The sequence below is a fragment of the Ambystoma mexicanum genome, chromosome 12, assembly GCF_040938575.1.
Source record: "Ambystoma mexicanum isolate Mex_15411 chromosome 12, UKY_AmexF1_1, whole genome shotgun sequence".
Lineage (NCBI taxonomy): Eukaryota > Metazoa > Chordata > Amphibia > Caudata > Ambystomatidae > Ambystoma > Ambystoma mexicanum.
In genome coordinates this window covers 466,934,585-466,952,247 of record NC_090936.1, presented here as the reverse complement: position 1 = coordinate 466,952,247, position 17,663 = coordinate 466,934,585, and the positions used below count along the sequence as shown (strand labels likewise).

The 17,663-nt window shown below is 43.6% G+C and overlaps 1 protein-coding gene across 2 annotated transcripts in view; it reads right to left on the bottom strand.

The window, feature by feature from the left end:
- Positions 1 to 17,663, bottom strand: part of KIAA1549 (KIAA1549 ortholog) — a 644,398-nt gene that overhangs the window by 416,938 nt on the left and 209,797 nt on the right. For both annotated transcript variants that reach the window (XM_069628735.1, XM_069628736.1), the window contains one exon: positions 3,709 to 3,886. In XM_069628735.1, the coding sequence (XP_069484836.1) occupies positions 3,709 to 3,886 (178 nt within the window). The remainder of the gene's footprint in view (positions 1 to 3,708; positions 3,887 to 17,663) is intronic.

The following is a 17,663-nucleotide window of genomic DNA, read 5'->3' as shown; positions in this document are numbered from 1 at the left end:
CTATACTGCCTGTAACACTTCCAGGTCCAGTATCCAATCCTTTGGGTCTTGTAGATATCCAGCATTTCAGTCTGCTACAATACTGCATACTCCAGGCAAATATTCCATAGCCCTCAATATTTTCAGCGACATCCAAAAGTATTTTGGCAGCTTGGCCAACATGGATTTTGTACCTCCCAGGTGGTTGAAACTTACTACCGATACATTGTCCACCCTGAAGACAATATAGGAAAACACTCTTTCCTTCATTAATGCTCTTATAGCAAAGGACAAAGACCATAGTTCTAGGTGATTTATATGTAGGCTTAGCTCTTGCTTGGATTAACTAACGCCTGTCATAAATAGCTCCACATTTAGTGCCCCACCCTACTCTGCTGGCCTTTGACTCTAATCACATTGGGGTCCTCTACCTCCCGAATATGGCCTGACCGTTGAAGGGCCCTGAGTGTGGAGGCCTCCGAAATAAGGACTGAATGGAGGATGGTAAGATTCCCATGATTCTCGCCATCTCCCACAGAGACCTTTCAGGGTTCAAAAGTGATTTAGCACTTGGTAATGCCTCATACAGAGACTCCCAGGAGCTGTAACAGGCACCTGCATTGAAAGGTGTGCTTGTGTTGTAATTATTTGCCATCACCACTAGATGGGAGCAAAGCATATCAGGAGCGGACTGAAATTTGTCAGCAAACTAGAACAGCAATGAGAGATTCATTTTTTTCCATGTTTGCAGTGTCTCCACTGAATTAAGACAGCCCAATTTAATCTTTAAAAGATACATTAGATTTCTTCAGTTTCACAGGGATATCTGAGTTATCCATTGAAGTTTGACTAGTGTTGGCTTAATTCAGTCAGTGCTGACATGTAAAAACAGGGATTATGTACCCAAGCATTCTAATGGGTCTACAGTAAAGGGAGACACGAACATTTTATTTAGGAAGCTTCTACGTTTGAGAGCCGTCATAATGGAGGAGCTAACAGGACTCACCACTCATCATACTATAAAATAAAAGTCCACATGTATGTTTGTCCAAAGCTGTCCTACCCGCTTTGCCTGTCATTGCCGCTAGAGAGAGCCATTGCCCTACGCATACAACATAAACACTTAAAATTCATCTTCCAGGGAAACAAAATGTGTATTTCAACAATGATAACATACAGCTAGCTGCAGAAAAGGCCCAAGACAGGGATACCACTTCAACAGCATACTTGAAGTTGCATACACTTAGAACATACATACATTTAAAAAACAAACAAAAATTAATTTAAGCACTATTTCTCTAACAAAAGAAATTACTTGTTTAAATGTACTTATGTATTATGTAGTTATTCATTGTAATATGTCTTGGTATATATTATTATATCAATAATATTCAACATGTTCCTTTTAAACTTGATTTGACTTCAATTTGCTTTATGTTATGATCTCATATCTACTTTGAATCATTCTGCACATGAATTGTATGACTCGGACATCCCTCAAAATTATATGGTTGAGTCCAACAGCCGTAAGTGGAATCCAAGGCAATGAGGAGCAGATACAACAATTGGTCATATGTACTATGTTCAAAGTTCAACAGATTCTGTGAGATTTTGTTTGAGGTTACTACTCCTCCATGTAAAAGGAGCAAGATCCTTTACACATTTTTTTTCTATTAACATAAATGACGTTAAAATACACCACAAAACATAGTCACACTCTGAAAATGTCTTCCTTTACGCACATTAGCTCATGTACACAAGCTTTTCCACTGGTTTGTTAATAATTGTACAATAACCCCGGCTTGGACAACTTGTATTTTAAAGCCCCCATTTACTTCTCAATCTGTGCTTCCTCTTACTCTTAAGTAAAACAAATGTATTGCTTGTATTAAAACTTTTTAAAACGGACTCATCAATGATGTCTACTTGATGCGCAAAAATAGGTATATCTTCTTTGTGAAACAGAATAGGTTATTCAAATGTTGCAAACAAACAGTTTGAATTGATCTCTAGTGGTCCAATGTCAGGTATGAAATAACCACTCGAGGCTTTTATGTTAAACAACATACAGCATTTTGGTAGATGTAGTCCTGATCGTATGTGTAGAGGAATGCAACAAAATGACATACTCTAAAACGGCATATTTTTGAGAAACAAGGGTGTGTATGAACAAGTGGTGCCAAGGCGAAGAATAGTGTGCAGCAGTTTCTCTGCATTAGCAGCTTTAGTGGTCTAAACCATTTCACATTCAGCAGTTACTTAGCATGTAGATTACTATTGTGCGGCAGAAAAACAAATATCGCTTCTGGCAAGTGGGTTCATCCTATGAGGCCAGGCCTTTGATTTTCACAAAAATATACGGTCTTACACGTGCTTTTTAAAATAAACTATCTACACAAATGTGCAGCTTTTAACTTGATTCTCTCAACAAGACAGCAAATATTTGCTAGCACAGTGAAGGAATTTAAAGCATGCATTAGGAGTTACAATGTCACAAAAGAATGTTACCAATCTGTTTTGAAGGTTAACTGCAAAAAACAAATGGAAGCAATATCAATTCCTTTGAGACATCCTGCTCTCACCTCAAGGGAATGCTGGACTTGGGATAGGGCCATTAAATATTGTACTCTGATTTAGTCCATACTTCGAAAAGGGGCATGTCGATGGTTTGAGGTTTACAAAGGCAATCAGGGTACAACCGTGTGACTGCCCTTGATTAGGAATAGGAGTGTGTGTGTGTGCTTGGTACCACATTCCCATCTCTAAATATCTGTTCATAGAGAGGTATGGGTGTCAACTTTCTTTACAACCTGAGGTCCAAATCCCCAAAGAAGTCTTTTATAAATGCCCAATTTTGAATACTGCCTTTAATGCTTGCATTTAGCATGCCCCTTTCTCTGTGCTTCAAATGCTGGAAGTTAAGGGAAAGGAGGCACAGGTAGATGAAGTATTTTACCAGGAACACACAGTGTAGTTAACGTGAGGAACTGGAATCTGAATCCAGTTTACTACGGGAGCACAATCATCAATTTAGCACCACATCTGGTGCTTGTCTAAAGCAGTACCACTAGCAATGGGCATAGACACGCTTGTTGTTACTGATTGGGATTCAATGTTTCTAGACTACACACTGTCAGACCCTTCCCTCACTTGTAAGACCCATTGTTATCAGCTGTGCTAGACCAAATAAATGCTGCCCAGATCCGGATGATTCCTCTCTCGTCTTACTATGCTACTTTTCTGTGTTGAGGAAGTTTAAGAGGAGGACTAGTACCCTTTGCGGGCATCTCAAGAACACCTTGCACAGTAGTTCAGGAGGAATTTCAGAGCTAAACATGTACTTTAGATGAGCACTACTGTACACCTTCATTTGCATAGAAGACTTCAGAACAATGCCTAGATTGAATTAAGGACACTTTTAATCACAAAGCATCCATTTACAACTTAACTAAATAACCTAAGAACAGTTTGCATAGACATAAAAAGGGTGTGGAAACTCCACATATCAACAGATAGTATATTTTCGATAGAAATAAAGTTTAAGTGTGATCAGATAGCCAAATTGGCACTGCCAGTTCATCAGTATAAGAATTGGGCAAATATTACACCGTGTTCGGATGGTTATGAGCCAATTTGTTTTCTAGCCCATTCCTGGTGATGTACAGTGCCACCCGTTACTATGAAGAGGCAATGATTTTGAAGAACAGAGTTCTGTATAACATAACTCACCTGTTTGAACTTGATACTTGGAATCTGGAGCAGTAAGTGATGGCTGTATAGACAGAATTACAGGGTCTTTTTCACAGTAGAGGTTGCTGCCTCGAATAGCATTTGTGACCGCAATTGCAGTGTAAACAAAGGGTCCAGATATCACAAGGAAAGTGAATGCAGGGGAAATGCTATACATCTGTAAAATAAACATAGCAAATCACTGGTTAGATCCCCCACTTTCATACAACTTTGACAACGCAATGGGCCAGGAAGAGGCCGGCCCCAACCTGTAGGAGATGCTAACATCCAGTATGCATGTGACACAATAATGGTTCAAGTTTATGGAGAGCAACTTGAGTACAGTAAAAAAGAATAACAGCAGTTTAAATGTCTAGAGCATAATAGTGACATTACAGTTTATGATTGAGAATACATATAGCACATGAAAAGCGTAACCAAAGAGTTTACCAAAAAAAGTGTTTAAATTGGGCACATTTGTGATATATCCAGTGGCTTTAGATAGATAAGCTGCAAATATTTATATTGCACCAACACCACACCAAGGACTTTGAGGTTGGTGCTACTGACCTATAAATTAAGAAGTTTGGGGGTTGGGAAGAATAATGTCTTGTAAAATGGTCTCATTACAAAACAGATGCTTTATCACTCATCGCTTACATAGTCCACCTTAAATCCATCCTTACTCAAAGGTCAATATCTGCAAAAGACAGACTTGCCAGCCTAAATTCTTCACTGCAGTCACAAATCCTACCCTGAGCCCAGGCTGCCAAGAATTAGATGCCTCCCTTTTCATCTGTAATGGACTGATTCATCGCTGACAGCAGCTGGGTAATAAGTCATCCCACTATGAGACAGACCAGATCTTACCCTGTACTCGAGGCTGCCTCGTAGAGTGAGAAAGTTCACATTTTATGGTGCTAGTCAGATTCTAAGGTCACTGTCTGTCTCAACTATTTATGAATTAATGGTGTTCCACAGGCAGAACACGGGCGCAAACCTATCATGCACATTCATATGTGTGCACACCTGCCTTAATAACTAACAATTTGAAATAAAATGTCGAACTGATCCACCTATATTACCTCGGCCAGTCAACCCAGAGACAAAGCTCCTCTTTCCAACCAAAGGACACAAAGTTTGTGTAACGGAATGCCATCTGGTGAGGGTAGAATAGCCTGAAGTCTTTTTATTTTTAACACTTAAATAATGGCAGTAATTTGGTTTCTGAAAGAGGTCTGCTAATCAGACCCCTCCACCCCCTTTTATAAATGTGCCAGGACAAAATTTAAAGTGCACATAGGTGCCTTTGCTGATACCAGTCTCCTGACATCTGCAGCACCTGCTTTGCAATGGCACAGAGCAGGTTCAAATGCCACATATGTATTTCTAACTGTTGCTCTTACACAAAGTTCTTGGAGGCAGAGTTGGCTTTTAAAACTTCTGGAGCTCTGATCTAATTTATAATTGTATGCCTTCCACGCCTGGTGGCATGCAAATCTGTAAATATAAGGCATGTCTAGTTGCACCACGGTGATTGCTAAGAGCATACAATTATACAGGCACAGCAAGTGGATATCACACTAGTGTCAGCTCTGTGAGTAGAGCCCAGATATGACAGTTGTGATGAATCTGGAGACTTCGTCCCTTCTTTACTCGAGGGAGCCACCCCCCTTTGAGGCTAGGGAGATGTGCCTGCTAAGCAAAACCCTCCCTAGGGATTTAGGAAAGTGGGACCTCACTGGGAGGGACTCCCCTCTAGGAGACAAGGACTCCCATTTGCGTGTGGAACTCCCTACAGAAAAGATATGATATGCTTACATGGGAGTAGCTGATGTGGATGAAACCACTAGGAGGGTCACTACAAGTTTGGTGGTGCATTAAAAGTGGTGGTAATTCCGTTACCGCCACTTTTACAGCACCGCCAAACTACAGGGTTGCCAGTGGGAATTCCCCTCTTATAGGACACCATGGAATGGGGAAAGACTGCTGTTGCCGGAACTTGGAATATCTCAGTAATACCAGGATATCAGGCGCCGGTAACGGTAGGTCAGTTTGCCAGTATCCTACCGGTATTACCCGCGGGATACCAGCAAACATGTAATGACCCTCTATGTGTTTTACTTCAAAGTATGTGGAGTTTTCTATGCGCTTAACATCCTATCATAAACGATCTACCCTCTCTCGTTTCAGCTATGAGAATAAAGAGCCGGTGACAGTGGAGGAGGAGAGACCGCATGCAGAGGCAAGGCTCTGACCTAGTGACATCAATGAGGGGTGGAGGGGCTGAACCGCAGAGCCCACAGTGGTGCTGAAGGAAGCAAGCGTCCGGTGAAGATGCTTCGTGCAGGCCAGGAGTCGGGCTATATCAGAGAAGGAACGGTGAAGCACAGCGACTCCATGCCATGGTGGCGCTACCATGCCATGAACGTGGTTGGCCAGGACCCCGCAAATGGCAGCCAAGATCAGGGGAAAAGAGCAGAGTGACTCCTTTGCTCACAGAGCAGATACGAATTCAGCACTGAACTGTGCAACCGAACAAAGTTACTCCTTTGTCCCCAGCGAGAAAGAAGAGAGGAACGAGAACGCCCAGACGAGAGAAAAGAAACAACCATTTGTATTAATAGAAGAGGAACGAAAAAAGTCGTGGGGATCCTCCCTGAAGACAGCCATGTTACCTGGGACAAGATAAAGCGCACACGGGTTGCCCATGCCCTACAGACTTGGATAGTAGAAAGAGCAAGTGGGGAGAAAAAGAAGCATATTCAAACCACAAAGCCAATCAACCACTATATCCCCAAGAAGAACTGAGAAGCAAACAAATGGGAAGCATAGTCACCCAGTTTCTGAATGTGATAAAAAGCCCAGATACACGGAGACGCGGGATCATGGAAATATCCCTCCACCTACAAACTACGCTTAGATATTTTGTTTTCTCTTGAACTTGATGTGGCCGGATTGTTAAGCTATGGTAGGCTATATGATGCTCTCTCATATATTTAGGCCTCGGTTCCTCCATTTTCCTTTGCTTGAGGCCTCCCTCTGCACTCAGCTCCTCTGACATGCTCAAACCCTGCCTGGTACAGATTAGACCAAGACCCTGCAACAAGGCAAATGGACACGTCAGACCTGCTCTTCCATTTGTTCCCTTTAAGTGTAGCATTAGCACCATATATGGTAGTGTTTCTGCAAATGCTGCTAATCTATATTACAACACAAAGACCCAGCCCAGGATTTGTCACAAGGTCAAAAGTCACATGTTGACAGTTATTGCCAAATGTCTGCAATGTCATGCCAAGTACACCCACCATTGTGAACATGCTATAATATATTAGTGATTGCTTATGATATGCTATATGACCTGCGCTCCGAGGGCGGTCCCTTCAAAGCTCTGTGTGACAACTGCCTGGACACTTGCCCTTCTGTATTTTCCTGCTTATCAGCTGATCATTTCTCTGTATGCTGTTTATTTTCTATCTAATACAAGAAGCTTGGTTTATCCATCAGTCTGGTGTCTAATTCCCCTTATTGCTGCAAGCTGAAGCGGAGGCCGAGGTGACCCTTAGGAAGGGGCCCACCTGGACTACCACAGAATGGTGCCCATGATTCTAGCCTAACAACGCAGGAGTTTTGTGGACTGTCCTCGACCACCACCGAAAGGCTGAGTACACAAGGTTCTCACCATATCAGAGGTCACTTCTAGAAGCACTTCTAGAAGCATGGCACACCTGTTGAATTTGAAGTGTTGTTGAAGAGATAGGCCATGGAGGATCTCCAGTGCAACACTCGGCTGTGAAGCTATTCCCCTCCGGCTGATTGGTAAACGCAACCTCCCTTCCTCGTATTTTCTCTCACTTTGTTTTACTAAGCATTGCCCTGTATTTTTCAAGCTATCATTCTACTTCGTACCAAGCATTTTGATCCACTGCTCTGCGACTAAACGCTGATTTGACACCCTGGACATATCATGCAAGTAACCATTAATTTACTAACACAAAGAAAAAAGGGATACAGAGTATCCCCACCCACTTCACAGTGAGGTGTGCAGTGCAAGACAAACATGGTATTTTGTAATGGAGGACAGAGTTCCCCTGCACCAGGGAATTTGTGTATGTAATAAAAGGTCACATCTTACAAATGGTATTTTGCTCTTTTTTTTTAAACACACAGTGTGCTTTCAGGTTTCCTCACTTGGCACCCCAAACTGGAAAATACTACACAGTGAGGAGGACATTAATGTAGGAGCCATTTCACACAATTAACAGAAGCAGAAGGCATTATTCAAGAAAGGAGGTGTCCCTGAACAGGAAGGCATAGTTTTGGCTCATAGGGAATGGGGTATTTTCCCTTCCTTGCTCACCCTATGCCACCATAATTCTCTACATGAGTCTACTTTTCGTTCTGCCACAAACTTAAACCCCCTGCCCTGGCTTCTAGTACCCCAAATAATACCAGCACTGACCTGTTTCAAGGGGTTTTTCATGAAGGTGTCAGCACTGCCACTGTAGACCACATTCACGTATCCTCCCCAACCAACACATACATGGATTGCACTTGCTAGTACACATCCATCCATGAAAACACACAAACACACTTTCAAACTCCTACACACACAAACACACAAGCATTCAAACAATTGTTTTGAAATAACTTAACTTCATACATGTAGTGATCTTCTGCTTCAGTCTTCTCTCCCAGCAGGGCTGCAGGAATACGCAGGGCACCCACCCAGGTGAGCAGCAGGAACACAGGAAGAACTTGGAGGAGAATCTTAGCAACACGGGAGCTCCAGTGTACAGCACGTGACACCCGCTCTTGCATGTTATTTCATTTCCCCCTAAAGAAGGAAAGTGGACATGCTCCATTCTAGTCCTGCTGCCAGCCCAGCAGCAGGCACAGGGGGGCACCATGTGTGAGGAACATCCTCATTCTCACTACTCCCCGTGGCTCCACCACTGCCCACAAGGTCAGCATGTGCTTACTGGTGAAAGATCACAGCACATTACTGATTATTAATGTATTTTACTAAACCTAAAAATATGTTACAACTTACCATATTAGTTTTTCTTTTCTTAAGGTCACATCAAATATAGTTTTCAAATGTGTATTTAAGGCTAAAAATAAAAGAGGCTGTACCATGCATGTTCAGAGGGATTTTTAATACATTGACTATTTGCTTTGAAAATATAATTCTACAATTTACATTTGGCATTCTCTAGCCTTCAAAAAGGTCTAAGAGGCAACGCAGGTCTGCATGACACGTATTGTCATATATCCTGACAGAGGTTATGAAAGGGTGAACAAGAGAACCCTTATCACTGAATGTTATCCAAACATCCAGCTGATCTTTGACATTTTGTTCAGTTACAGCACTGTAAAACAGACTCCCAGAGCTTTAAATCTCACAAATGGTGTGCAAATGAGCAAACCTCTGACTGCTACCACCAGACACCCACTTCTTCTAACTTTATAGTAACATTCCTATGACACACATTTAATCATCAGGCCGTAGGCAACATCTGGCAGGCTGATAACCAGAATCTCTCTGAAAAACAGTCCGAGGAGCACCAACCCTCTTCTGTTGGACTTCGGGGCATGTAGCATCACTCCCCAATTTTGTCTCAGTTGAAGTGTCTGCTCTACCTCGCTTTATGGGCCTTGTGCGGTGAGGCTTTGCACCACACACCTCATGGTACTCAGTAAAAAAAGGCAATTACCTATTCTCATAATTAAAATACTTTCTATTCCATCTGACCCGCTCAACATTTCTGTGATGCTGGAAATGCCTTATGAAGGGACATGGCCTCCTAGTCCTACCACTTCTCTGTATGTGTTTTCTCCATGTTTTCTGCCACTGAGGTCCCGTCTGGACCTCTGGCAGTTGTGATAAACCAGAAGGTGTCTCACCCACTAGTCCCCGTGATTCTCTCTCTTAGCCGGCCAGGGTACGGCCATCGCCTTTGGATCCAGACCCTGGGGTGAACCAGTGCGGGATGATCACCCGAGTGAGGGGTTTTCGGGGAGTGGGACACCGGAAGGCGAGACGAGTTATCCGACCCCGTAACATCTTTACCCCATCCTACCAGGTAGGATACGTGGAAACTTTACTCCCTCCCCTTTCCCTTCACAAACACTTCCACACGGTCAGCCCACTCTGGGAGAAAACAGACTCACACCCGAGTCAGGCAATTACTGACAATCAAAAGGCTGAGCACAAGAGCACACTCTGAGCAAGGCAAAGCAGACAAAGGAACAGCAGTTTTGAGTTAGCAGTTGAACGAGGGGAGAAAGACAGCAAACCAAGAAGTGTTCGCAAGGAGCGAAATACCCTTGACCTTTTCAGCAAGAAACCATGACTTTCAAGAAACATTTGAGTCAGAAAGCATAAGGTCAAGAAACCAGGCTGAAGACTCCTGCATTGTGCGTCGGTGATACCGGAGGCCCTCCCGCGTAACTGACCAATGCGGGGAGGAGCAGCAGCCACCGTGGTATCGTCCTTGGATTCAAGAACAAAGAAACACCAGAAAGATCAACACAGCCGATGAGTTGGGGAGACCGATGCTAGACCAGTCTGTGTTGAAGTCAAGGTTGCAATCAGTAACATTGTATAACGAGCGCTGGAACTAACATTGTAAAACACGTTTGATGAAAGACGCGAGTAAAGCTAAATGACTGATTATTGTTTGAACTTGAGAAGGAAAGATACAATACTGTTGACAGAGTGGTCCAGCACTGTGAATGTGCTCAATCGAAGGTCTCTATAAGGTATCGCGCCAAGAAGTGGTAGAAACGAAAGCAGAAGATTAATCAGAACATTGTACAAAGTGAATCGAAGTGGTCCTGTGACAGTGTAAATAAAACCCATCGCACATTTGAAAGTCTTTGATTTTGATATCAGGCGGAAACCGTAGAAAGTGAGATTGCATGGTCCGAGCCAAACAAGGGAGACCAAATGTGAATATTGTGGAAAAGCGATCCAAACCCGCACGAAGGAGATCCATGATCCGAGCTTGAACGAGGGAGATCCATGATACAAGCCCGAACGAGGAAGACCAAGTATAAACATTGTGGTAAAAAGGCGTCCAAGCGTGAAGGGGGGGGGGGCCCATGGTGAATACTGAAAGCGAGAACTTGTGCATGTGAAGATCCTGATAAGAGTGGAACTGTGATATTTGTTGGTTACGACAGACCCTCTGCGGTAAGAGACTGTTATTGGAAAAGAGGCTTTGGCAGAAGGCCTTGATACCTTTGCTTTGAACTGTATCCTCGGAGCAGAAAAGCCAGAGTGTGTGCGAAGCTCGAGTGTGCTGCATTGCCCCGTTCTGAAAACGTGGGGAAGGGAAGCCAACTGCTCAAACAGCCTGACATATTGTTTCTTGAACACTTTTCTTTTTGCATACACAATTGTCCCCCCCCTTTTGTATTTAGAAGGATTGGCAATAGGTTTATTAGTATAGGCCCTTTTATTTTGACCCACACTTGACTAGGACTGTGCTATTATTTGATTGTCGTAGCTTGCTCCCTTCCTTAGATTTAGGTTAGATAGGCGTTCAATCAACCCAATGAAGTTCAATAAACACCCTTGAACTGTGATCACTTTTGTCTGTCTTCACTGTTTGATACCATGCCTTCCTTACACAGTGCAGCTCTTCATGTTTTCCTTTTGGAGAACAACGCCCATGGGGTACCTTTATGGCACCCATGGGTGGGAGTACACCCTTGTACCCCTTATGTGCATTTTTGGGCACGTGTGTGTTGCCCAAAGAGCAGGGTATGGGCTGGTGGCAGCTACATGCTGACTTGGCAATGGCTCTGAGTGTCCTCCATTTTTGGGACACCCAGGTCCTGCCATAGGAATCAATGGATTCCTGCAGAAAGGCAAGATGGCCCCTGTGGTCTCTTGGTTTCTATTGCCTTTTACCTTGTTTCCCAAAGTCCTGGGCAGACCGGACTCTGTCCCTTTCTCCTGACTGGCTGTTTGGATGGAAATACCATATATGGCTCTGGGGATGCCTCCTGTGAGACTGACTGGAGCCTTCCCAGGGGCTGTGTGTTGTGGGTACACCCTTGGAGTGGGACCTGTGTGAATGGATTCTGAAGTGAACTCGCATTCTATGTTATGGGTGTCTGGTTTCTGTGTGTGAAATAACTGAGACAGTCCTGACTAAACCTGACATGAATGCAGAGTAGTGTGCTGAAAGGAGGGGTGCTTACCCCAATCCACGTTCTTTGTTATGGATGTCTGGGTGGAGTGAACAGCCAGAATGCTTGTGAACCTGATTGGCTGCCTGCCTGCATGAATGAATGCCCTTCTGCATGATTGGTTGACTGAGCCTGGCTCAGCCTGAGGGAATGGGGAACAAATGTGTTTAACAGGGGACCTCTCACTCACCAATTTGTTCAGAAGCTGAAGCAAGAAGAAGCTGTTCCTTAAAGCCCCAGTGGAGAAAAAGTCTGCTGTTGCAATTTCTTCATGTAATCCGAAAGCTGCTGTGTTCTTCCAAGGACTGATCCAGAGAGGACCTATTAGGCAAGATTGTATGTAGTAACCCTGTGGGAGACTACACCAGCCTTGTCCTCTTGGCAATAGGTAACCCAACCTTTGGTATAAGTCTGAACTTACCAAGTTGGTAGAGTGACTGAACAGCCAGGCTTATCTCAAGATGTGACATGTATTCAATTAACACTTAGACTCAAGGTTTCTTGATAAAATAATTATTTATTAAATTTAACAGTCAGTTTTAAAATAAGCCTTCTTTAGAAGCGAGCAATTGGTCACAATAAAAATACACTTCATAAAGAAAATCCTTCAGCTCAATAAAGTAAGTTGGAGCTGCACACAATTTCCTACACCCTCAGGTAACTTCAATAGCTAGGACACTGTGGGCATTAATATATCACGTAGCACCTTCTAACTGTAAATACTGAATGGTGGTAAAAAGGAAACGGTTAGGGAAGGAAACTATGGTTAACAAGTTTCTCAAACCGGTAAGCGCTTTTGAACCCCACAATGCAATGTAAATTAACCCTTTCCCAGATATACAAGTATACAAGTAAGGTATGTATGACTTTTTGGAGGGATAGTTAAAACAAAGTCAGAGGTTAGAAGAGTCTTCACGAAGCAAGGACAGCCAATGTCACTTGAGCAAAGTCTAGGGGAGCTGAGGTACTTCTTGAAGGTAAGTAAAAGTCTTACACAATGTTATAGAGAGTTTTGTTGAAAAAGAAAATCACTGTTGGGCCACAAGCTGGAAGGCTTGTGGAGGGAAAATGCAAGTCTCAACTGAGAGCAAACAAGCTACACAGAGAAGAGGTTCACAGTACCTTAGGTCTGAAGAAATGCTTCCAGCTGCCTTCTGTTCCTGTTGTAGGTCCTGCAGATCCTGGGCCGCAGTCATGGGGACTCCTGCACTACTATTCGATCGTCAGTGGCAGCAAAGGGCAAAGTTCAGATCAGTGGCACTTTGCGATTTCAGCTACTCTCAATAGCACCACCACGGTTCCCGGACACCTTGTGGACTTTCTTTGCTTCTGGGGTCCAGCACTCTGTTGAGGTGGCTCAGGGTTGGTCAGTGCTGCTTCGAGGGAGTCTGGAAGATCTTCCTGGAGCTCAGGTCCTGCATAAAAACAATGCACTCGATTCTGGTGTTCCTGTCCCCTGGCACTCGGTTCCTGTAGCAGCAATGGAAGTACAGCCAGCAGAGAGAGGAGCTTGTTGTCGATTGGTCCCACCAACCCATGGGGAGAAGTTGTCCCTTGTAGGAGGTGAATTCAGAGCTTCAGCACTGCAGCAGGACTTCACCGGGCAAACCACCGGTCCAGGAGTTGCAGCAAGCTTCTCTTCCAAGTTCTTCTTCAGAGTCCTTCGTCCAGTGGTCGACTCTGCCTTCCTTGCAGAAGACCTTGCCTTTCATGTCTTTGATGCAAGTCGTTCCCATTCATTTGCAGTCTAACCAAGGAGACTAAGCACAGGGAGTTTCGGGAACCTCCCTTGCTTCCTGCCCTGCCAGACTTTCTGGAGCCAAAGGCGGGCTTCCCCAGTGAATCCCGCCAAAGACAGAATGAACAAAGGGACCAAACCTGGTTTGGCGCGCAGAGTAAATCTCAAGAAGGACCTTTCCAACAAGAAATGGCGCAAAAAGAAGACTGGGCCATTTTGACAAAATGGGCACCCATGGGTGCTGTACTGCAGCTGTGAATGCAGCCTGTGATAAAAACACACAATGGTAGGAAAAAGTAAACCACTGCCACCAGCCATTAATTGTAGAAAGAGTAACATAAAATTGTGACCTGAGAAGATAGACAAAGGGGATACTAAGTAACCCCTCCAGCACCCTATTGTAAGATAGTGTGTGCTGGGTCTATAAAGATACAATTGTAAGTAAAGTCAATTTCACTTAACTACTCTTGGAAACAGTAGTTATCCATCAGAAGGTACTTAAACCTTAGCAGAAAACCAAAGGATTTCTCTGTGACACTGCACCGAGGGTGCTGTGTGTCACAATGTAAAAAGTTGAAGCCTATGGAGTTTGTCAGACTCCAAAACCTAAAGAAACACAGTGTTCAAATTAAACAAAAATGCCTAAGAGAGTGGGAAAAAGGTCTCACTCTCTCCAGGAAAAGAATTAAAAGTCCTAAAGTCCAGCAAAAGAGCTGGGGTTCCCCAAGGTAGAAGGGAATTAGCACATTTCTAAGAATTCTCCCTAACAGGACCTGTTTAGGAGACCTCTCCCCAAGCTATGAGGGACCCTCATGCAAACTGCTTCGCTTCATCAGAAGTACCCTGGAAGCCAGTCCTGTGTTCCTGCCGTCTGGAGAAGGGAACTTTGAGAGTCCTGAAGAGGAGTGCCCGGACATCTTGAGTCGAAGAAGTCCATTGGTGTCACCAAGGGTCCAGAGGAGCATTCGTGACCGCTGGAAGTCTGTTGCTGGCTACTGCCTAGAAGAGGGGGTACCTTGGCATAGTGCTGCTTGACACCCAGAGCTGCAAATGTTTAAAACTGCCAAAGAATACTTCAAGGGACATCGTTTCAATCATCACAGACCACTTTTTTCCACCACAGAAGGTCCAGGGTCGCTGAGTGCTGAGGAAGGTCCGCCAGTGGTTTTCCCGCCACCAGAATCCAACAAAGATGTCCCGAGGGTCCAGACTTTGTGAGGGTCAGTGGTCCACTCCAGTGGTCGAGTCCAGGTCAACAGAAGCCGTCCAGAGGGGCGTGCTGCGCCTGCAGCACCGAAGAACCAAAAGTCATCAAACCGCGATATTCCAAAACCCAACACCAAAAGTGACCTATGCACCCGTCGCCGCCTGAAGTCATCGAAGGTCTCCACTGGTCATATTCTCATCTGCCAAGCCTTTAAGGAGTCCACAGGAAGTTTCATCTTCGCACAACTTCTACAGTCAGAGAAATCATCGACCAACGGAGAGCACAGCGAAGAGCAAAACTGCTGCAGTTCAGAAAGACTCTGGTTCCTTTATTCTTCCTGGACTCAGCATCCCAGTGGCTCCTTCTTCCAGGGGAGGGGGAGGGGCGTCAATCTTCAAAGGGAATCGTCGAGTGAAACTGAGAAACTCTGCCACTTCCCCTGCCAAGGCACCAAAAGGTACAGTTACGAGGAAGAGCATCTTCTAGCCTCAGGAGTCGTCCAGGGGTCCCAGATTCGTCTTGGATCCTATTGTCCTGTGGCCTCTCAGGTACTTTGGGGTGGTAGAACCTTTAAGATGAAAGTAGAGGTTTATTGAACATTTTTGGACTGGGCTGTAAAAGTCAAGATAAGTTACACCCTAAAGTTTCCATTACAAGTCTTCCAGGTTAGGGGGGCGGCGGGATCCTCACACACAATTATATATCTAGTATAAAGAAAGCATTCTGGCACTGTCCATAACTAGCCTGCCTTCCTTCCGTAATCTTATGCTGCTCCCCCTCACTTAAGAATTCACATGTCTATTTAAAACGGTTTGCAGTTGATATATGTATTACTGAATTTAAGTACTGTGTGATACCACATAGGGCGTATATATTTGCCATTCGTTGAATAGAACTGCCGGAGTACAAGGGGTTATTATTTATATGTATATATATTACTGAACCTTTTCTTATATAAAGAAGCTGTGTTATCACCTAACATAGGGTGTGGACATTCCTTTGTGGGTCTTGGGGGCTCACTGTACTGAAGAACCTGCTTGCATCACCTCCCGAGTGCTTAAGCCTTGGTTGCTAATCCAAGATACCATGTAGAGAACCTTGGCTGTGGTGCTCTGTGCCTCTGTCCCAACCATAATTCAGACCCCTCCAGTCTTTACAATTTCTATCAGCAGTCTTCCACAAATTATTTATCAAGACTTCGTTCCTGTAGACCTCATCCTTCCCTATGCCACAGGATTTGTCGTTATTGCTTGTTTTTGCCAACCCCCTCTTTAACTACCCATTGGATCAACTTCCGTCTTTGCTTTAAAGAATAACCAGGGACATTGGTGTTATTATTCTACTTCCTTAGCAAATATCCCATAATTCATAACCCAGAGCATTATTTCATCCCAGCACAAAATACTTCTTTCAACTGGAACAAACATGGGATCAATAGAGAAAGTCTGAAATGTACATGACCTTGTAGAGCTGCAATTCAAAGTGATATAAAGTAACTGTATGTTATAAGCAAATACTGTTCCAGAAACTCCCAGGGCACAGAGATGACGTCCGAGTGTCCACTATGGATTTTACTCAAAATACCACTTCAAAGTTCTTGTTGCTCAAAATAGATTCATGTTAGTTTTAGCTGTTCTAGCCACACTTTACCGTTCACCTGAATGAGACCTTGATCTTTTCTCTAAGAATTGCTTGAAACCATCTCTATTCTGATTCCAGAATGTATAGAAATACTCCCTAAACAAGACTCTTGAGTTGATGCTATATACCCAACTAACCTTATGCCGAGCTAATAGTCTATATAAATCATAACTGAAGTCTTGTCCATTAAAATAGGGGCTGCATCAAAAGTTTATTTTTTTACTTCTCAGTTTCGCCGTTTAAAATTTCTAACCATAGCATTGCAATGAAAAAGAAATTCTCACTGCTGCGGACATTCATAACTGAGTTGATTGTCTCAAGAATTCAATTTACTACTGGCATTTCCTCTGTAGGGTTTACCCAACTGGTCTTGAAAGCCTCTAATTGAGATGAAGACCATGTTTGAGCTCTTCCTATGCTATATTGATTGTATATCGATCTACCAGAAGAATTTTATAAAAATAACATGTTCTGCATGCACATTTCTTTCTCTCTTCCGTGTTATACAAAACAGGCTTTCAGTTTCATCAGGTAACTTCTGGGGGTTTCTGATTACTCAATGCAACACCACCATTCCAACTCACAACTGGAAGACATTTGCAGCATATTCGTTACAGTCCAGAAATTGTTCCTTGGCTCAAGAAGCAGATTATTTGAAAAAGTACAAGCTTACTTCATGTTCCCTTTAGTTAGGCATCCAATCTAGTTGAGGATGGGGGATGCAATCCGAAGCAAGCTACCCCAATTAGAGAGCCTACTTAAGAGGTTCATCTGTGAGTGCTGAATCGCTTACATTCACTTGAGAATTACACAGCAAAGAGGAAAAATGAAGGCAAATGAAAGATGCACAAAATCTACAAGTGAAGGCAAATAGCTTCTTTGGCAAACCATGTCCTGGTCCTGTTTATAATGGATTACATGAGTTCTGCCCTGTGCTACTTTGATGTGGCTGTTCTTAAGTTGGTAGACCAGAAGACCCTGTCTTACTCCATTTGCTACTGAAGAAAGTGATCTTAAAACAGTCCTCGGTTCCCCTCTTATCCTGAGAGGAAGAATCTGTGAATCTAAAGCTATGTATGTGAGTTTCAGACAAACTGTGACTGGTACCAAAAATAAATACAGAGCATGCTGGAAGATTAAAGTTTCTCAACTATTTCGGAATATGAT